Source organism: Eutrigla gurnardus (genome assembly GCF_963514095.1).
Source record: "Eutrigla gurnardus genome assembly, chromosome: 8".
NCBI lineage: Eukaryota > Metazoa > Chordata > Actinopteri > Perciformes > Triglidae > Eutrigla > Eutrigla gurnardus.
This window is the reverse complement of record NC_139922.1, coordinates 20,834,492-20,856,709: the sequence shown is the minus strand read 5'-3', so window position 1 is coordinate 20,856,709 and position 22,218 is coordinate 20,834,492. Positions and strand designations below refer to the sequence as shown.

The window sequence follows — 22,218 nt, the reverse complement described above, 5'->3', positions numbered from 1 at the left end:
CATATAAGCTTATTTTTCAATGGGGTGCTGTAAGTGGCGAATAATTCATTGATATACCGCTCTCCAGTGTATTTCCTCCTGTCACATGTACATTCCATTTACAGGAGACTCAGTAGACATGCATATTACAAGACATGAAGAATGACTGATGGAAAATGCAACACTGGTGGTGGTGGGTCTTGTTTTTGTGGGATGGGGGAAGCGTGCATTTCCTATGATGTGAACCTGACTATTTATGATGATAGAGGACTACTGTTACTAAGCTTTCAATGATTATCATAGTCTTCCAGGGTCCTTGCCAGCTGCTGGTTAGCTTAGCATAGCACAAAGACTGCAAATAAGAGGCAGTAGTTAGAAATACTCTGTCCTATTTACCAGCAGCTCTCAATCTCACTGATTAGCATTATATCGTGTTTGTTCCATCTGTAAAAAAGTGTACAAATAACATTGTGAACACAGTGATTTTACAGGAAGCGGATTAGTAAGCTTTTAGAGGTACTATTTTGTAGCCTCACACAGAGTCGCGCTAGCTTCTCCACGTTTCCAGTCGTTGTGCTAAGCTAAGCTAACAGGCTGCTTGGTGGTAGCTGCATATTTAATGCACAGACACTATTCTTTCAACCATCTCTAAATGTGAGCTAAATCTAGCCTTTTTGGCATATCCACTTGGGTCTACATGACAAATATAACAAGAGTCTAAACTGTTTTTTAAATCAGTAGACACAATAAATCTAAAGAGTCCTACATTATTATTAGTGCATGCATCTTTAGGGCATATGTGATCCCAGTGGGAATCAAGTCTTGCACTCAGAGGTGGCGTGTAATTCACATTTGCTTATTTTTTTTATAATTAAATAACAATTGACTTTTTGTCAAGGGAACCTGTGCGATGCTAACTTTCCCGGGATTGGCCTACAAAATTACGTCATCCCTGCAGCACTCTATTTGAGACATTCCTACATCTCCAGGTCTGAAGGTGATGAGAGCCCTGACTTCAGGACGCTCATCGGGTACAGAGAGAATTGGAAATGAGCGATGAAAGGCAGGCACAGTGTGAAAGATGATTTTGTAAACAAACAGTTTTGAAAAGACTATACCTGGTTTGTGCTTTGCTGACCCTGACCACAGTGTCTGCTGGATACATGCTTTTAAAAAAAAAAGAGAGAGAAAAAAAAGCAGTTCAAAGGAAAGATGTCAGATCAGTCGGTTCATTCTTTACTCTTCCCACACAGCACTGAACTTATCTACCTAACAGTAGTTCAGTCACACACACTACCTGAGCGATGCCTCGGTCGATGCTTCAAATGCAACAAATATTTCACCTACGTACACTGCGGAGCGGCTACACTACTGCTCCTGCAGCGCTAAAAGGAGCCCACATGAGGCAAAACGTGAGTGTGTGGGAGAGGAGAGGACAAAGCCAGCATCGCCCACACACACACCTCTCTGCTCAGCAGCCTAAAAGAACTCCTCGACTCCCCTACCTGCAGAGGCGCCAAGGCCTTGTGCCCTGCCAAATACAAGCTCACTTTCATGGACAGAGTCAGGAGGCTTTTTTGGCAAGGAGGAGTTACGCTGTTGTTTCTGGACAGAGCGTTTAGTGCACAAACATCCTGCGTACAGAGCTGAGAAACATGGCTGTGGGATAACGGGAGGCTGTGGGATGTTTGGAGAGTTTTGATTAGCATATGGAAGCTTCAACTTCTGACCAGGAAGGATGTCCCTCCGAGAAAAGTCTCCAACGGTATTACATTAGATTTCATAACGTCTGCGCTGGAATTGCAGATTTCTAAAATTGGATCTGCTTCAGTAATTCCTCTTCTCGTGTGTGTGTGTGTGTGTGTGTGTGTGTGTGTGTGTGTGTGTGTGTGTGTGTGTGTGTGTGTACATTTGAATGTTCCATGTCACTGAAGCCAAAACACATTTGAGGCATTCATTATTTATGTAAATATGTCTCTGGTCTGCTTGGTGGATTAAAGCAAACAAGACTGAAATACGTAGTTTAATTTTAAATATAACAATAAAACATTTATTTTAGTATGTGTTTTCCCATAGCCTCACCTGGGCCTGTCACTTTGCATTATGTCTGCCAGCTGGCAATCACGCTTGTGAGAGTCACGTGCGTGCAAGAAAAAGGGACACACTCAATATGGCGGTAAGACAAGCATAAAGATCAGGTCACATGAGGCAGCTCCAACAGCTGAATCGCTCCCTCGCTCTCTCTTGTGAGTCACCTTCTTATGGATGATTTGATAATCGGTACATTCACACATCGCACATCCAACAACACATTCTCCATGATAAAAAAAAGGCATTGAGTCATTTGAGTCACTGCAATTGAGATATATATATATATATATATATATACACACACATTACATAAATTACATCTATGCATGCTGGGAATAGTATTTAACTGAATGTATATCCTTCGTAGGAGGCACATTTACTTCATTAATTTATTGTAATCAATAATTCATGGGGTGAATTTGTACAGCATGCACTGGTTCAATCCTCCCACCCAACATACCAGTTTGTGTAGCTCTGATATGCTGATCTGATCTGGATCCACCATTTCAAACTCTTTCCTGGGAACAAGGTCTAAGCCAAGGTGCCTGGTGAAAGAAGGATTACAGGTGTATCACACACACACAAAAAGACACAATACAAACAGTAGTGAAGTATTTTCTTATTCACTTGGGGTTAGTTTCTAAAGATTACATGTCTCATTCAACTTTGTAATATATCCCAAAACAATCTCAAAACGTCACTTTATATACACGCCTTTGTATATTTACATGTAGTGTGCTTCGGTATAATTGAATAACAGTAGATCTGTTATATGCTAAAATATTTACTTACTACTTTTATCTGACAGCTATAGTTATGAATAGGTTTACATCATTTGACAGAAAGCCTGTCTGGTGGCATCGCTGTCAAATAATAAAACTCTACTTTGCTTTGTGAGCTTTGCTCTTTTTTTCCAAATTTGTTTTCTAGTGTATTAAAAGAAAACATAAACAGTAACCAGGAGCATGGTTAATGCCAACAGTAAAATACAACAGCTTAGAACTAAATTTGGACAACCTGGCTAAAAGCAAACCATAGCTTTAGCAAATTGTACTGTATTGGTGTATATGTATTAGTTTATTGTTGTATTTGTATTGGGCATTGTATTGCATTGCCATATTTATGTATTGTGGTTTTATGATATAGAAAGCTGTATATCTTAATTAAACTATGTTAAATTGCATCATACCTATCAAACAAAAAATACATTTAATATAAATTCAAATTCTGGCGCATATGTTTATTTTGATTTCTGGCAGAGAGTTGAATGAGAAAATTTACGCTACTCTACAAATGATAATATGGTAAATATGAAGCTACAGCGAAATAGATAACCCGGCTCTCTATGGCCCTGAATTACCTCTAAAGCTCACTAATTCAAACCGTAGATCTTGTTTGTTTAATCCGTACAAAAATATAAATGCAAAAATTTCAGTTTTACTGGGGGTTTTATGTGTGAGACCATCTCTTGGCTAAGCACTCTCCACTGGTTGCCTGGCAACTGCTCTGGGCCCAGATATTGTGGTAATAGGCATATTTCCCAAAATGTCGAAATTCTGCTTCAAGATTCATGACAACTTTTATGTATTGTCATGTTTACATCATGTTTAGCATGGGAACAGTATTTAAAGTTGTTCAATTATGCAATATTAAAGCTATTTTATTCAATGTATGAATGCATTTTTTAAATGCAATCAACATCAACATCAATAATCAATTATGTAATTTATGTGTCACTCTGAATGTCTATTCTGCATAATGAGTACATTTCATCAACATTATCATTAGTGCTAGTTTGTATCATACATGATGATATTTTTGTTTTTATTATGTTTTCCTCACTGAAAACTTCAGCCATCATAATGACCGTAAAAGGGCACAACATTGACAATATAAATAAATGTAGTGGAGTTAAAATATAATGCAAGAAAAACTGAAATACACCAGAAAAGTGTTTCTACTTAAACATATATACTTCATATAAACTGTATATTGTATGAGTTTGCTCCAGGACTTCCAGCCTCAGTTTGATGTATCACAAATACCGGATGAAAGATTCAAATAGAAAACTACATTTTTCATAGCGGTGCCATCACATCGAACAGAATATTCTAGATTAGTCATGCGCATAAAACAGTTTCGGAAACTTTGGAAACATTTGGATCTGGAATTGGGATTTATGGGTTTGAAAAGTACTTAACAACATGAGTTCATATTAAAGAGAACCACCAAAGAGTCTCCGGGATTAAAGATGTTACTGGAGCAAGTGCTTCCTTACACCTCTGGTTCATGCTGTCGTATATCATACCGTGCAAATCATGGAGTACTATCACTGCTGCTGTGATCTTTTGACCATGAAATTAGATCACTACAGCTCTCAGATCAGTGTGCACTACAGAGCACGGACCTCAACATGCATGGTGAACAAAATACAGTGAATTTCAGGCCCCGCTGTTGTCATTTTACATTCAGAAAAAAAGGGGGAATAATGCCTGCTCACTGCTCAACGCCACAATCTATTCAAGGACGACGTTTCGATCCTGCTTGGATCTTCGTCAGGTCGAACTATTTTAACAGAAGCAAATCATGCTGTACTGATAGCCTAGCACCTTTGTGATGTGTTTAATTAATCTCTAACTTGTTTTTTATATTAACACATATAGTTAAAGTGAATAGCTGTGTACAAGTATGCGACGAATCTTATAATGAACAGACAGCCAGTTCTCATACAGCTGTTCCTTATATATAGCCATCGCATCTTTATCTCCGCTATATGGATGCCTGTCACAGCTCAGTCGGGTGGAGTTTAAAACTGGCAACAGTGAGAATGTGGCTTTACAGTTCCTCCAGGGGGATGAGCATTGACTTTAAGCCGCTTGAGATTCACTCATCTGCTAAATGACCATAAAATTACATCATAGAGGATGTTATTTCGCACCCACTCATCCAGTGTTGTAGATCTCTCCGGTGCCAAAGAAATACTGTATTCTTTGGTAGCCAATCTCGACACGATGCACTCAGTATAAACGTAACTCACTCATTGCCCCAGTCCAGCCGTACAGTGATGTGCCGCTTGATCTCACGAGTCTGGTCCTGGGCGAGGTGACCCTGGATCAGCTGCCGACGCAGGTCGATGAGCTCGTTCATCACATGACGCAGCTTATGAAATAGATCCACCTTGTGTTTCTATTGAAGCAGCCAAATAAAAAAGACTTAGTTAGGATATGTGAACTCCTTCCTTGGTGCAGCGTTTTAGACTAATGAAATCCAAGATGTACAAGATTTAATCGGTTTTGTAAATTGTATAGTTAGAAACACAACAGTCTACATACATCAGGCTCAGGTGACTTATTTTACATTCAGTTTAAGTATGATCAAGACAAAAAAAATCACATTCTGAACACTTCTGCCAGCAGATTGCAGTAGAAATATGGGTTGCGACTGAGATTTAAAGCCCATTGGTTTTGATAATGACACAAAAAAAGTGAATTCCCCTTGCAAGTCTACTTTGACCTCCTCACGGTAATGAATTTCACCGTCATTTCTCATAAACCAAGGACAGCACATTTAATTCAGGCCTTTTCTGTTCTCCCTAATGGTATGACAAGTCCACATTACCGCCCAGGTTTGTTTACATAAACGCAAAGATTAAGCATCGCCACAATGGCGATGTAAATTTAATGAGGATAAACACTGCGTGTTCTCAAAGGCTTGCTGAAAAACAAAGATTTCTGTCAGGGTTGATGAGCCCTTTCGGGTGCCTATTCTGCGGGGCTAATTACGTACATTATAACAGATACACAGTTATGCTTAGGCCATTGCTCCCTGAAGTAATACCATAAATTGTAATTGGCAACAATAAGGTGAAATGTATCAACATCTAGCCAATGCTACATCCTATTATTATGGATGCAACTGTGGCACCATGGCCCATATCACACAGAGGGTGAGCACCAAAACGAGCACTGTTAAATCAGCGCTTCACTATTAGTCAAGCTTCAGAGGAAGTTACATCACAACACCAATGCCTCGGGCTGCTTAGTTGCTCAGAGCATGAGCAGTCCTCGGCGAGAGGTTACGTAAAAACTCGCTGCCAGCTCTGCAACGTATCCACTCAGCTCCAAACTCAAAAACCCTATCAACCACTTCTGCCTGCCCCCCTCGACACGCAGTCGGATTAAGGATGCTTTAGGTTCCCAGTAATCACTTTTGCCCGGCAAGTCAAGGCTGACTGAAGGTGGCGAGCATCTTTAGATGATGCAGAAACTATGGGAGGCAGGCTTAAATCAATCAATGGCTGAATGACACGGCATGAAATTGCATACGACAGGTCTAGAGGCAATTATCCGTGTCCAACCACCATTTCTGTTACTACATAGATAGTATATAAAAATGTAGGGTGACAGTCAGAACGACATGCTACGGGGACATATCTAAAGGAGCTGTCAATGTATGTTTAGGCTTGATCTCTCTGGGCTATTCACCAAACTTAATGGTTATACTTGGGTGTTGGAAGAAAAAACATACTTGAAAAGCGTATTCCACCAAACTCCCTTAGGAAGATGCAAATTAAACATCTATGGAAGCAATTTCTTTTTTGTGAAAAAGCTGTTTTCTCCCTCCCAACTCCTTTGGAAATGTCAGTTATGTTAAATTCAGTCTCACATTTTTTGCTAAGTGTTGTTGTTTTAGGACGAGTGAGCTGAAATGTAATATAGTGCTACTGACCACATAGAGCTGCTTCCACAAGACCCCCCATTCCTGCAGTGTGGAGGTGGTCTCTGTGATAATAGGGTCCTCGAGGGGCACCACCGTCTCGCAGAGCCTTCAGCAAAAGAAAACACATGTACATGAATATTAGTACACACAAAGACACACGTAGGACAGTAATGTATTACTGAAAGGAGATTGATTTTTCAGCAATGGGTAGTGTAAGGGATTCAAATTATTAAAATTAAACATTCAGTTATTACATCAGTTACTAATCCCAGGAACGCTCCATTACTTTGACAATTTGGGGATCAACTTTTTTGCCACCTTACTGGTAGATTGCCGTTTGGCAGACCGCTGCTTCTGTCGACCCCTGATGGATTTTTTTTTGCACTTGTATGATTCAGTCTTTACATAAAGTGATAGAAATAGAAGGTATGTGATTAACTGGATGCAGCATTTTCTTCCAGGTAAAGATGGTACGATGTGGATCACAACAGAAACACTCACAATAAGTTGATTGTGGTGAACTTCCTCTTATCCGGATAATCGGAAATATCATCGCAAGCTTATGATTTATGATCACCTTATCAAAGATTATTTGATTGTTATTCACTAAAAAGGATGTTCACCTAACAAAAGATGTGTGTTTTATCTGGGATGCAATACAAATATTTGTGTGTGTGTGCCATTTTAAGAGTTTTTAATCATATTTGGATGATTATCAGGAAAATATCATGAATTGCAATTATTTTGGCCGGGATAATGGTGACAATTTTTCCCATGCCTACTTCCAGGTTAACAGAAGCACATTAGAGTGAAGATCAGAAACACACACATATAATAAAACCACGTGCATGAACGTTGCTTCAAGCCAACTTTTTAAAGTGGTAACAGCTATGAAAATGACCCAAAGGTAATGTCATGAAGAGAAATGTGATTATTTTCCCCCTCAGCTGCAGATAGGAATGGAGGAGCACTCCAGCAAAAAAAACACACATCCTTTCTGTCACTGTGTGACCAAACTCATACGGAAACAAGACAACAGAGTTTAGCTCTCTTGCGCGACTTTGTATTTTGCTCGCTAATCTCCGGCCAATGCTGCAAAGAATGAATACCGTTTTTGCAACAATGGAAGAATCTTCATCCATTACACAATGAGTTTGTGGCACGGATGCTTTTGGGAGAACTACAGATATGCAGTAGGTGTGTCACCTCATTAACTCCATGAGACAGCAAAGCACATTTCCCAGAGTGCAACTCCTGGAGCGCGAAAGAAAATAATGCCAATTTCCAAAGTCTGCACTTTTAATTGTTTGAGTGCAAACGAGAGTCCTCCAGCTATGTGGTAGATCAACTGGAGGGTGGTGATATAACAGCAAAGTCCCAGTCCACTCTGAGCCACAGCTCCCAGTCTGCAGATTTAACATCCATGAGTGCAGGCTGATAAAGAGCTCTGCTGCCTGTTTTTGTCTTCGCCCTTATTCTGGCCTCCACAGCTGTAGCCGGCTATTGTGACGGGAACTGTAGATGACCGTCACTGAGTGCACGAGGGCTTGAGAGAAAGCGTCTGCATGCACGCCAGCAGCTGTCCGGCAGTAATTGTCTCAACAATTGCGATTGTCACAGATCTTCATGCTCTGACATTGATGAGTTGATGTATCACACTCCCTGTAATGAGCGAAGGAGAATTCCTGAACAGTATAAACAGAATTGTTTTCTTATCGTCGTTGCTCATATCGTCCTCCGACACGTCTCGATACGGAGGCGATGGATGTGTAGAGAGAAACCACCAGTGATGTTGTTTTCAGTATTTTGAGCTGCACTCCCCTCCTACATAAAGTGCTCAGTGCTGCAATAAATTCACCTGTGGAGCTAACATTAGCAGGGGAAGTTAGCATATCATTAACATGAGCATGTATGCTACGATGAATGTATACACGTGCTGCTTTTGCTTTGTAATGATTGTAACATAAACACTGTTTTTACTTTATTTTGCCTTGATCACCAGGTGGTGCGTTGGTTCACTTTTACACTGTAGATTTAGCTTCTATCTTTATTTTTTAGCACGTTTTCACTGCTTCTTCAGTTTGACATCCTGGATATATCCTTCAAACACATATCCTAAACCCTTCTGCCTGCATCTGTCAGAGATCGCTTTTTTGAAAAAGTAGATATTTATTCATTAAGCACAGTTCGTGACGGTGTGGGCTCCGTGGTAGCTCTGACAGCATGACAGCGTAGCAGCGGGGGGCGGGGCCTGGTGAAGGGTCAATTAGGATGCTGCGCAAGCTCAAATAAATACACTTCATCATTGGACTCACCCTCTGTTGGTCACTGTGGATTTCTTCAAGTGGACATAGCTGACTGGGAAAATACCCTGCGGACGGAGAGGAAGGAGCAGAGATGTTACGGAGTGTGACAGGATCACGTTCTTAATCCTCCTGCAACATGTAACTAAAATGTCCTGTGTTGCTTATGTGTTATTAGGTACAGTTTGGCAGGCTACACATTATATGTTGAAGGAAATGCAAGATAACACTTCCTTTATATGTCTTTTGACAATTTCTGCTTTGCTGTGTGCTGACATTTTCTGCCATGCAAAGGAGAAAAGAAGAAGACCCCGTTTGTAGACACTATAGAGCCGAGAGACAGAGCAACGTGCAGGAGCCCTATTGTGACTTCGCCTAGCAGGGGAAGGCCACGAGAGAAAGAGAGAGACCGAGTGGTGCCAACTGCCACCCTTGCAGTTCATCTTTCTTATTCTAATCTGCCAGATGTGAAGAATTGGCCAGAGTGAGCACAACTAATTCCTCTCAGCAGAGAGAGAGTATGGGGGCGAATGTGGGCAGCAGAGTACATAACAAAATGGAGGGGAGTTAGTAAGAACTGTAAATAGCTGATGAGAGTAGAGAAGGACAGCATGTAGCCACTAACACCTACATTTACCGGGACTGGACAGTTTTTGTGCTTTCTTTAAAACATTATAGCAGCATCATGTAACACTTCAGCTTTTGACATTTCAGTTTAAAGCATTCGGAATAGTCATGAAAATCACCTGTTTCGAATAATATATCTGGCATTTGTGTTTCTGGTGATACTGCTGTTCGCATCGGTGTAACTTTGTATAAAAACTCTGCTACAGGTTATCATGTGAACTTCTAGGGGTAAGAGGTTTGCATTTCTGGGGTTTGGGGCCAATGCCAAAATCTTGATCTGTTGCCTACAGATTCTAATTGGAGAATCTGTTTATTGAGATTAGTCTGGACCTGAGAAGCCAATCCTATGGGAAGCAGATTTGTCAGTTGTATATAATAACCACTTACTACAGTGCAGAGTATTGGCCAGCAGTAATAGTGTTTATTACTACAATTTATTATTATGAGTTCTGCACCTTCAGTATGTTCTTACTGAGCAGGACTGTAAAGTGAGCCCATCAAAGTTATAACACGTGTTTGCTGCATCTCTCCTGAAAAACAATTTCTTCTTTCTATGGAATATAACTTATATGAGAACAGCATTTTATTTATTTATGATTTTTTTTGTAAAATGACTGGTTTTCAGATCACTAATTGCACCATCTGCTGGCTGAAGGGAAAACAAAAGTTGGATTTTTCCAAAGATTTCTGCACAGGAGAGAAATTACACAGTGGTAATACAACACACTGTCAGAGTGTTGTATCCATGATACTATGAGACTCTGTAAATTCACATAATAGAATTTAAGTGAAATAATAGAGCTGGCATGTGCCATGTGTTTTTTTGTCACCATTTGTAAATAACATCTTAAAGATGGCCCATTTACATGCTACATTTAGTGCTTTTGTGTAATGAAGCCAGAACACCTCGGTTAAAACAGCATCTCTGTGAAAGCATGTAAGTGTGGAAATACAGGTCAGGATATTTCTATTTTTGTCAAATCAAAGCGCTATTCAATAAGTTAATCATTCATTAAGTTCTTTGTTGTCTAGACAAAGCTATTTCTGGGATGTACATCTCTCACATCACATTGTCATTCACAAAAAATGTATTCAACAGAGGTTTTGGTGACTCTCTTGTGTTCAATAAAATCTTAGTTAACGTTTATCAAACACTGGTTGTCCAACAATATATTTTGCTAATGGTCTGCTGCTATTTACAATTAAAATCGTCGTTTGTCGCATGTGAATCTAGTCAAGTGTTTTATTTACTCAATTCATTTAAAAGCAGAAGGTCTTGGGAAACCTGCAGGAATCAACACAGTCAAACCACGATGTGTGTATGCTGTTATAATTACCTTGATAGAAGGCTTCTTGGTGGAAAACCCTCTGTACCAACCTAAAGGAAAAGCAAAGTGCATGTCAGAACACCACACTACCACACAGTGAAACATACTAATGTATGCAGTCTGTGCCATTACACCACTTTGCTGAAGTACTTGGTATCATGGTAGTTGGTTAGTAGTTTTCTACCACCTCAAATCAACTTGTACTTGAAATGTCAATGAAAATGTAATTTGCTGCTGTTGTAACATTGCTGTTAACACAACAGATAACACGGTTCAAACTATATATGTTACTGATCTGTTAACAAAGAACAGTGTTGTTTTCACATATAAGACATTTTAAACTAGCATTAGCTTACAACACTGTGGAGAGACGTCTGGCCATAGATCTGGCAATGCAAGACTAGCTTTTTACTAGCTTAGCCTAGCCTAGCCTAGAATAGCCTAGCCTAGCATAGCCTAGCGGAGTGTAGCCTAGCGGAGTGTAGCCTAGCCTATCCTAGCGGAATGTAGCCTTCTAGCCTAGCGAAGCGTAGCCTAGCTTAGCTAAACGCTGTCTGTGGGAGAGCGTCAGTATAAATGCCAACAAAATCACCCGTCTTCTTTATGGTCCATTGCAAAACATAGCTGATGTGGCTACTTCGTAGTCAATGTATTGGCCACAAACTAGCAAACGGATAATGCAGGCGCTACTGAACAAATGTAATGTATTGTGATTACATGATGACAAATGTTTCATAAAATGAAGCCGGTAGGACTGTTTAACATTTAGGCCGTTAATATAGGGGAATGGTGAGGTGGTTAAAACAGGGCTGTAACCGGGTTTAGAAATTCTGTGGGCATGAGTCAAAGTCCCACCAGCCACCCAGCTCCACACATTAAAATAATATACGGTAATTATCAAAACATTTTTATTTTATTCAGTGAGTTAGCTTTAGTTCACTGTTTTAATTGAATTGCGTAGGATTCAAGGAAATGTATCCAGAAACCAACAACTGTTTATAAACTGAACTGACTCTAAAAGTTGTTTTGGAATATGTCTCTATTTTCCTTATAATTAGTGCCATCATATGTAGTTCTTATCAAGAATTTATTTGTAATTGGCAGAAGTAAAAAGTTGAAGACAGGCTATGAACAAGTCTAACGAGCATGACTTTACACGACTAGTCTGCATGGTGATGTTTGGTTGTCTCATTTAGCCACTTGTTAGCAATCGCTTTTTTTTTAAGACACGTAAAAACAGCTTTAAAATTCACAAGAGGGGTATGTACTGACATACTAAATATCATAGAACAAAAGGTTAAAATCGCTTGAGCTTGTGTTAACCACAGTCCTCATTTCAGGCATCCAACCAAAAAACCCATTCAGAAAACCCATTGAGTTCAAGATGAGGGAGCCAGAAGTGCAAAAACTGCTAACTCATTTCTGGGTATGAGGACTCATTCCTGCTGCACTCTATAGTACACACTACTCAAATATTTAATTTCACTGGGGAATACTCACAGTACAGGAGATAAAGACACTCTAACTTCCGTTTCACTCGGACCTTAACATTTATTTGCTAACATAAAGTCTAAATGTGGTTTCAAAGCCCACTCTGTGATGTGAGGAATGAAGTTTGGTGGAAAAATACTATACAATATTACATTTTTGGGGGCGTTAAAGTAGTCAGTTTTAACTGTAGATAACTCCCACGTATGTAAAACAAACAACTAATTCCCAGATAAAACACTGAGTGCATTGAGGCCGTGGGTGAAGATGACAGTAGCGTCCACTTTACATACTTGATATCTTTCTGCATTACAGAACTTTTATCATTTACAATCAAACACAATAACCTCTGTTCATCACATGTATGCATTGCAATGGCCGATCTGATTGCTTTTACCTTCGCTCTTCTCCAGAATCTGTACAGTTTCCCCAATCTCCAGCACCAGGGCCTGACATGTGGGTGACCGGAAGTTGCAGATCACTGTGTAGGGTAAAAAAAGAGAAAACAATCATGATGCGACGGCAATGAAAATAATATTTGACCTTATAATAGTTGACTGTCAAGAGAAATTACATTACAGATACAAATCCATGCTTTGGATTCATCTCCGTAACCTCCGATTAAGCGATGTGACCTCCCCTTCAATGTTGTGTCACCATGCAGCATGTGTTTTGGGTTATTTTTTGGTTGTAGCAGGGCTTTTAATAAGCTGCTTAAATGCCAACACCTAAACACAGTGTCACACAGGAAACACTTCTTAGCAAACTGTAAACAAGCTCCCACCCTGAAGTGGGTAGTCATTTTAATAGGCAATTAATTTTTAAGCGGCCTGATTTTTGTGCTGTGTTTAAAGTTAATTGAACTGTCTCCCAAAATAGAGCCCACACAAACCGCTAAGTAGTGAACGCTGCTTTATCATAAGTCGGCATTAGCATAAATCTTCCACGCCACCTGCTTTTGCAGCGTGATGTGGTCTTTGACCAAACGCAGCAACATCTTGTGACACTGATTAAGAACATGATTCTTCCTAAAGGGATGGGAGTCGCAGTAAAGGCCTCCACAATAAAATGGCCTCTGGAACCTGTCTTTTTCTCTCTATGTGGCATACGAGTCTCAGTAAAGACAAACTTGTTTAATAATGACAGGGCTCCGCTGACGATTTTAAAAACCTACAAATGGTGGCCCTTCAAGGAGGGTTTGGTGTGAATCATTATGCTAATGAACTAGCCAGGGGACCCAGTGAGGGGGAGGAAGAGGAGGAGGGGCTTGGGCTCGGCTCCGTTGCCTGTTTGAGGGTGCTCAGTTCCTGTGCTCGGGTAACTATGGCAACAGATGATCTACAAACTGGAGGGCTTTCATCACTGTAACTGCTGTGGGGATCTGGGCATTTTAAAATGGCACAGCTTATGGATGCTGCATGGCACTGGAGTTCAAGTCAAGCATATTGGGCATGTAGTAGAGTCAGAGAGATGGATAGACTTAAAGAGCCTCATTGTCAGCTTTTTCAGCCCGCCTCGGGCCCTTTTCCAGCCAGGGCTAAGTATTTCCTATTTGAGAGTGCTATTCTTTAATGGCCCCTATATCATTTGAATTGCAAAACCTGCACTCGCACCATTTGAAAACTCTTTAGCGGAGGCCACGTCAGAACAAGATGAGCTCGTCAGGTTCGAGAGAGAAGGGCGCATCAAGCAGGCTCGTATTTTCATAGTCCACCCTCACAAAATCTCCAAGCTGTGTAAACACTCTTTCATTGTGCCTGGAAGCTTTCAGGGCATTAGCATATCCACAGACACAAAAATAAAAAAATAATCTTTATACTTCAACATGTGCGACGTAGGATGTTGGAAGGAGTGACAGGACAGGCAGTGGAAAATGTTGGCAAAAGCAAACAAAGCAACAGTATACCAGTCCAGACTGTCCCTCTATTTAGTTGCATTCATAGTCCACATGGCATCTTACGGCATCTATTGTGTAACCAGTAACTCACTGGTAGGAATTACGGGGCTTGAGCACAGGAGGAGACTCCTGCTGTCCTCCACTTTCCTCTCACCTCACCACACTTCCATTGTTCCATGTATGACAAATATATATATTCAGGCTATATATATATATATATATATATATATATATATATATATATATATATATATATATAATGCTTCATTAGTTCTGGGGTTCCGTAGGTTGAATCCAATCTGCGTTTCATAACATTTCAGCATGAAGTAAAAGTTAAAACTAAAAATAAGTAATATAACTAAAAAAAAGGGGGCCTTCTCAATTTGGGGCCTTGCGTTGCAGAATTTGTATTCCCCTCACTGTGACACCACAGGGTATAACACCTGAATCCATCAAAGGTCTGAGAAGCTACAGCTCTCATTGTAGAAATAAAGGAAAAAAGTTCCCCCAAAGTACAAGCCTTACAACATGATGGACTGGATTTCTTGAGTAATCTGGTCGTGACTCTGCAGTTACAGCAAAGTGAAAATGTCGATGGTGTGATGCAAAGCCTAAAAGCATGAAGACCAAAGACTAGTATGTGTTTCTCTATTTCTAAAAGGCATACTTTGAAATAAATAGCATCACAACCGACAGAGAGGTTTCATCATGAGGCTTAAACGTTAAATAATAAAACGTTTAACAGACAGATTCATAGTAATAGAGTAGATATGTTGTCAATGTGCAAAATATAAACTCAAAGCTTACAATATTTTCTATTTCATGTTCTGAATTATTCTTCAGATATCCACCGAATGTATTTAAAGTCTGAAAAGGGTCTCTTGAGAATCCAGATTTCTCTGTGTGAAGTGAGAGCAGACACTGGAGATGATGCTCCACAACAGCACCTAATAACTACCACCACCAGCTCCTGTAGGACCAAAACCGTAATATTCCTGGATTTAATTACGAAGACGTTATGACATTCAAGCCGTGAAGTTTAGACCATCTACGGTATCACTTGGGTCACCTAATACCGAGAATCATAGAAGGAGAATCACCCAGTGAGTATCAGGAATCAGGGTTTAAAATAAGCATCGGACTCATGAGACGGGAGATAAAGTGGTGCACAATTGCAACATAAGTTTTAAAACCATTGAAGCAGCATCACTGAGAATTAATAACGCTCTTCCTCTGTTGTGCCTTTAGTTATTAAAGTCCTTGCTCTTCAACAGCAGTGCTGCCACAAATGGTGTGTGTGTGTGTGTGTGTGTGTGTGTGTGTGTGTGTGTGTGTGTGTGTGTGTGTGTGTGTGGTGGGGGGTCTAATAAGTGAAAACTAAAAACCTCCACCTCGCCACATTGATTTAATCGTGCAGACTCGCTGTGTAAAAAGGTAGACCGTTGTTTTACCGCAAACATTGTGCCTAATGTGTTGAAAGGTTCGTCTCGTATCAGGGCGCACACTCTCGTCACATTAGCAGAGCGTAATGCCGTTCGGAGTTTTAAAATGTGTTCAAGTCACACTACTCTGCCTTTGCCGCCACATTTCCTGCACAACAAAAAAAATATTGCTCGACTTAGCAAATATGAAGGAATGTATTCGCAGCACACTGCAGAAACCCATTCGAAGATATTTAAGACACTCTTGTGATGGTGACCTTTGACCTATTTCCCCTATCGACCCTTCACCTTCCTGTCACTTGATAGTCTAAATCCAGAAGTATCGCCTTCCAGTGTGCGCCTGCGTCCTTGTACTAGAATCAGTGAGACACACATAAAGCACCATATCACAAAGGCCCACAGGAGGAAATAATCTGCAGATAGAGGTGTCATCAAAAACCTGCCAGGACAACAGTGGATGGATTATGAATTGTTGTTGCAATTTCTTCAAAGCACTAATGACACCACTGTAACTGAGAAACATTTTATTAGAGAACACTGTGCTCCTCTAAACTGCAGCGCTGAAATGAACTTATTTTCTTGGGTTCCCTTTCGTCCTTTTAGTCAATCATGACATGGTACAACTGAAGCTGAACTGCTTACCGAGTAAATCCTCGAACCGTTCCGGTAACGCAATGTGAGTATGACGACCATGAAGGCCCTGCTCGAGTAGTCCTGTCCCAGATCCAGCAAAGTAAAAAGTCTACACGACGGTCTTTGGGCTTCGCCCACCGAGTCATGTTGTTCGGCACGACTCAAAGGCACGTTCACTCACTCAGACACATTACTGCGCTGAAATCTTGCTAACCCAGGGGTTTCTGCCACAGATGCAGAGAAGCATTTTAACAAATCTGATCGCAAATCAGCGCCACAGAAATCTAGGCACGCCACCCAACTGCAGTGATCTGTGTAGTTGGGAGGTGATGGCTCTATCATGAAGCCCTTTTAAATGAACATGTACACGAGTATCATGTATGCAACAATGAGTCTGGTTTTCTTCAACTTAACCGCACATCAGCACAAAAACCACAGTACAAGATAACTTGCTCAGGATGTCATGTCATGTCAGTCTCTCTCTCTCTCTCTCTCTCTCTCTTAGAAAAAAAACTTGCAATATTGCAGCTTATTGGAGAAATCAACCAGTGACTCTCAGCAACATTTCAAAATGACTGGACTGGGGGTTTAATGGTAAAATGTTAACTGTTTATTCTAAATATTTACAACTAACTAGCTTGTATTTCAGAGCATGTGCTTTCTTAAAATTTTTCAGACGAATTACTAAAGGAGGAACAAAACTAGTAATTATAGATTAATTGGTGATCAAAAATAATTATCAGTTGCCGTTCCAGGGTGAAAAGAGCTGGGCAGCACCACAGTACATTCAATCTAGGCCCTTTGCTGCTCCTCTACAAGTGATTTACAAACTCATATTACTTCCTGCATTAAACAAACACAATAATGAATAGAAAGCACTTCTAAGAAAGGCATTAACGTTTCATGAGGTGGTCTCCAACTGTTTCCTGTTTAGACTGAGCCCATTAAGACAACACAGAAGAAAAGAAAGGCCCTTGCTGGCTGCTGACACGCCACATCGCAGTTTAATATCTGTGTATGCACAATTTACAGGCAATGACAAAATAAAAGGAGACGAAGGGGAATGTGCAAAACGGTGCCAATGATAACACAAAAGAGGCGGGGGAATAAACAATAAAAGACCTCGTATGGGAGGCTATACTGCCTGTGAACGTACCAGTGTGAGCTTCCTCTACAATGATGTTGGAGGAATGTTGAAGCTAGCATGTCAACACGTTCTCTGAGGCGAAAGGGGGAAATTGTAGCAGAGTAATGTGGGCTGCTTTTACAAGGTACAGTGCGTACTGTGTAGGTACACCGCGGCTCTGCTTAACCGCATTTCAGCACCATGGACAGCATCCTCTCCACACTCCAGTGCCGTGGACAGCGTCATCTCTGCATTTCAGCACCGTGGACAGCGTCATCTCTGCATTTCAGCACCGTGGACAGCGCCATCTCCGTATTTCAGCACCATGGACAGCATCATCTCCACACTCCAGCATCGTGGACAGCGTCACCTGCACATTTCAGCACCGCGGACAGCGCCAGGTCACTCCGCACTGACTGATGTGGCTGCTCCGAACTGTTGCTTCCCCACACATAACCATCCTCCTTGTGGGGGAACCCCCCCCCCCACACACACACACACACACACACACACAAATGCATTTGCGCTTGAAAAACACCTGCAGTGATTTTCAGGATGGATGCGGGGTTAAAAACTGCACAGCCTCTACAATAGTTCGATATTATGGTGGATTATCAAAAGACTGCACTCATACTGCAGTCTTTATGAAACGATCATGACAAATGTAATAACCACCGAACAAAGTGTCTAAGTGTGGGCGTGTATGTGTGTATCAAAGCCAGCGTGAGTAGCCAGGCAAGTAACAAGCTGTAGAGCATCTGGACATGACTCAATCCCCTAATGACAAACCTCCATAGGATAACTTTCATCTCGGGGTTCATCTTATAATGACAGTATGGCATTATTTGCCTATTCTACTTATCACGCTTTATCCAGCTCCAGCTTTGTTAATAAAAGCCTAATCTGAGTGGAGAAATACTGACATTGCACTTTCACCGTTTCCAAACATACAGGAGAACATGTGATGTGCTACAGTGCTGTCCCCGTAGTTGCAGCAGCAGCATTAGGGCAGTTGTCTGTCTACAGGTAGACTCTAGCTTCACTCCAGCCTACACCTGTTGGAAGGACGCAGTCACGATGCCCCCTCGTGGTTTCAACACGAATCGCGTTTTTCTCTTCCCCCCCTTCAGATCTGCTCATAAAAAGAAAGGGCTAAAATGCTACATTGCCGCATTTTTTCCTCTTTCTTCTTCTTTTTCTTACAAAGCGACACAACTAGGAGTAGGAGCCTGATTTAAAGCACCGCCTGCGGTTGTGTGTAGACTGCGATAGCATCTTTAAGGTGGTGAGCTGTAGGCAGTATCATCCCACGCAATTTCCCTTTCTATGCAGTCACTGGCCGCGTATATCAGCCATTATAAGTGTATGTGTTTTTCATTGGGTGTAATGGGCATAATAACCGAGGGGAAATGGGCTGGATAGCCTACGCGGGGTGTCGATGAGCAAAAATTGGGTGTTTCTAGAGCAAAAATGTGCCATCACAACGCTGATTAAAGTCAATTAAAAAAATAGAAACCAAACGTTGATAATAAGAAGAATAAAGGGTGGAATTGACTCACCAACTCCGATTTTCTCCTCTTCTGTCGGTATCCACATATTTGGTTATTTCCCCTCCGGTAGAGCAAGCCACATTATGTCGATATCGTGAGATGATGCTGCTAAAAAACGAGTGCTGAAGGCTACAAATTCTCCTGGCCGCTCATACATGGGACTACATGTCTCGAGCGGATTCCTGGCGCGTGTGTGTGTGTGTGTGTGCAGGAAGGGGGGAGGAAGGACCATCAAAGCCTCGATATGTCCGCTCTATTATGTCCCGGCGTGTGTCTCCAGTCTGATGCAGTCTCCGTGTCCACCTAATGTAACGCACACACGCGCAAACACACACACGTTAACACTCACGCAAGTAGGCAGGCACGCACGCACGCACGCACTCACGCACGCACGCACACGGCGAGCGGTTTTCTGGTCTCTCCACCAAAAGGAGTTATTCCGCATTTCAAGTGGAGCGAATATATTTCTTCTTCTTTTCTCCCCTCGAAGCTTATTTATTTAATTTCTTTGTTGTTGTTGTTTTTTTTCTTCCTCACAGCCAGTCCAGCTGATCCACATTACGCTGCTCAGCCGACGTGAACGGGCTCGATCGCTCGGTAATTAGTAGGTAATAAGTCGCGATATCGTTCCGCGCTCCGAACTGTCGAGCCGCTGCGAGAAAAGCCCGATAAACCTGCAATATACCATAAGCTGCGCCATCTTCGCGGTCGTCACATGACTCGTTTTGTCAACACTGATGTGTCAAAGCGTTTGCAAATATATGCGCCCTCTCTCTGTACGGCAGTTGCATCCATCTCTAACACAGACTGCGTTTTCTCCTGCTGGGATGTTGGATGCTGACTGGCAGTCAGCCTTTTTTTAATTTTTTTTTATTGAATGCGTTGCTTTGGGTGCCGTAAGCCATAAAGTAGCTCCCGGTGTTACGGATCAGGCCAGACCATGTGGGGAAGCACCTCCTGGTTGAGTCATTTCTAAGAAACAGACCCACTACCGGCGATGCTTTGTCATAGTGCAGTCATGCTCCCACACAGATGAGATGCAACTCATTCCTAAATGCTAATTTCTCCCTTTTTCTGGATTTGATCGGTATGGCTGGTCAAATAGTAGATTTCCCATTAGACATCACACGACCACAAGCTGTTTCATAATGACATTAACATCAAATAAATCATAGAAAATCTGATATTTTGTAGATTAATGAGCTGTAAACCAGAGGAGTGGACATGACTTCACTTTGGACTTGGGAGGTTGAGACACGTCTACATACTGAATCAACATCACGTGGTTAGTTCAGTGCATGGGATTGAGAATTTGTATTATTTATATTTGTATTCATTCGGTTAACTGCTCACTTAGATTTTCTGTCGATTTCATTTTCACACCTGGAGGTCTAAGTGCTGTTTCAAAGCCTCCATCATGCTGGGTACAACATTCTGGTGGGGGAAGTAGAAGTGAGCTGGTTGCATATTTACACATTAATCTTTTGATGGCTTGAAAACAAAAAAAAAGGAAAATACTGTAATCGCCCCATAAAACACAAAGAAACAGCCTGCAAGCTGATTGATTTGAATTGTAACGCCACATATGTGTTGCAATGACTAAGTTGATTTTATGGCACACCGGTTTATCGTGAAGTGAGTCACTGCTCTTCAAGCGGTCTCTGAGGTAATGATGAACACTGTGCACATCACTTCGCTGGAAAGCCTCAAACTTGTGGAGCCAACCGTCTACGCAAATACACCAACATGACCTTCTAATTACTTCAGTAAAACATCGTCAATGAGCAACGGCATGCTGCGGGACGAGAACACACTTCTAAGTGTCTGCGCTTTAAAACCAGATGAATATGCAGTTTGAATCTCAAAAGTCTTTGTCATAAAGTGCGTCACCCATCGCTCAATGCACTTCATTAAGCTGTCTTGTCTTATGGACAAGGCAATCGTGAGCAGACAAAATAAGAGTGATTTGGTGAATATTGAGCGTCCAGTGAGTTTGATGTAGTGTGGGAGGGAGGGCAGTATTCAGCGGGGTAATTTCTCTCCATCATAGCAACGCTGTGACTGACTCCCATCTGTCTATTACTTCAAGTGGAACACTGTGGGCGGTGTTCCAATCACATACATAAAGCCGGAGGAGTGTGGGGCGTTTTTGTAAGCTAAATATGCATCCCAGCTGATAAACATTGGAGAACATAACAAGCTATAAGCTTCCGTCACACTTCTCCGATAATGTGCTCAAGTGACACTACGGCATACATCGAAAGATTCGTGCGCTTTTGTCATTTTTCGGACAATATTTCACTTTGGAAGAGCGCTGGCTGCATTTTGCTCCTGCTCTGATGCAGCAGCACCGAGGATGACACACCGGTCCACTGCAAACAGGACTTGCCTGATACAGTGTGAGCTGCTATCTGTTTCAACACTCCCAAAGCTATAGCAGGCAATAAGAACCAGCAGAGGAGGTAATAAGAAGCATGTCCTACTAACTCATCCATCACCGGCCTTCACACAGACACACACATTCTTATATCTCTGCCCTCCTCAGGATCATACATTTCATGCAATCTGTGCTCCCTGCACAAATAATCGCTGTCTCTACAAATGGGCACACATGCACACACACACATGCACGCACACAATTTAGGAAACATATTTGATCCTTCTTAATGTGGTGCTGGTATTTTAATGTGTTCTATTATTAACTGTGGGGGAGGCCACATGACAATTTAGTGGCAAATCCCTGCACAATATCATGGAAAATGTAAGGTATTTATTAAGGACAATAAAGATAGAATTATTCACATGCAACAAATGTGTAGCATAACATGAATACAAATATATATCTTAAATATATATCGTAATGTTCCCCCCTTCCTTGCTTGTTGTCTCTTAGCTCTATTTCCTCCTCTATTTCCACAGCTTGGAAACTCATGTCATCTAACTGGAAAAAAAAAAAGATTGAGGCGCACGGTTAATGGAGACACAAAAAAACATAGCCAGTCACACACAAGCACATACAAACACGGACATATCTA

The 22,218-nt window shown here is 41.3% G+C and overlaps 1 protein-coding gene across 3 annotated transcripts in view; it reads right to left on the bottom strand.

Annotated features, from left to right (window-relative positions):
- Positions 1-19,446, bottom strand: part of LOC311017879 (dedicator of cytokinesis protein 3-like) — a 46,857-nt gene extending 27,411 nt beyond the window's left edge. For all 3 annotated transcript variants that reach the window (XM_084016520.1, XM_084016521.1, XM_084016522.1), the window contains exons 1-8: positions 19,193-19,446; positions 12,933-13,016; positions 11,057-11,097; positions 9,105-9,160; positions 6,799-6,895; positions 5,108-5,256; positions 2,531-2,615; positions 1,098-1,145 (exon numbers count right to left, since the gene is read on the bottom strand). In XM_084016520.1, the coding sequence (XP_083872646.1) occupies positions 1,098-1,145; positions 2,531-2,615; positions 5,108-5,256; positions 6,799-6,895; positions 9,105-9,160; positions 11,057-11,097; positions 12,933-13,016; positions 19,193-19,229 (597 nt within the window). In that variant the 5' untranslated portion in view covers positions 19,230-19,446. The remainder of the gene's footprint in view (positions 1-1,097; positions 1,146-2,530; positions 2,616-5,107; positions 5,257-6,798; positions 6,896-9,104; positions 9,161-11,056; positions 11,098-12,932; positions 13,017-19,192) is intronic.
- Between the last annotated feature and the right edge of the window lie 2,772 nt (positions 19,447-22,218).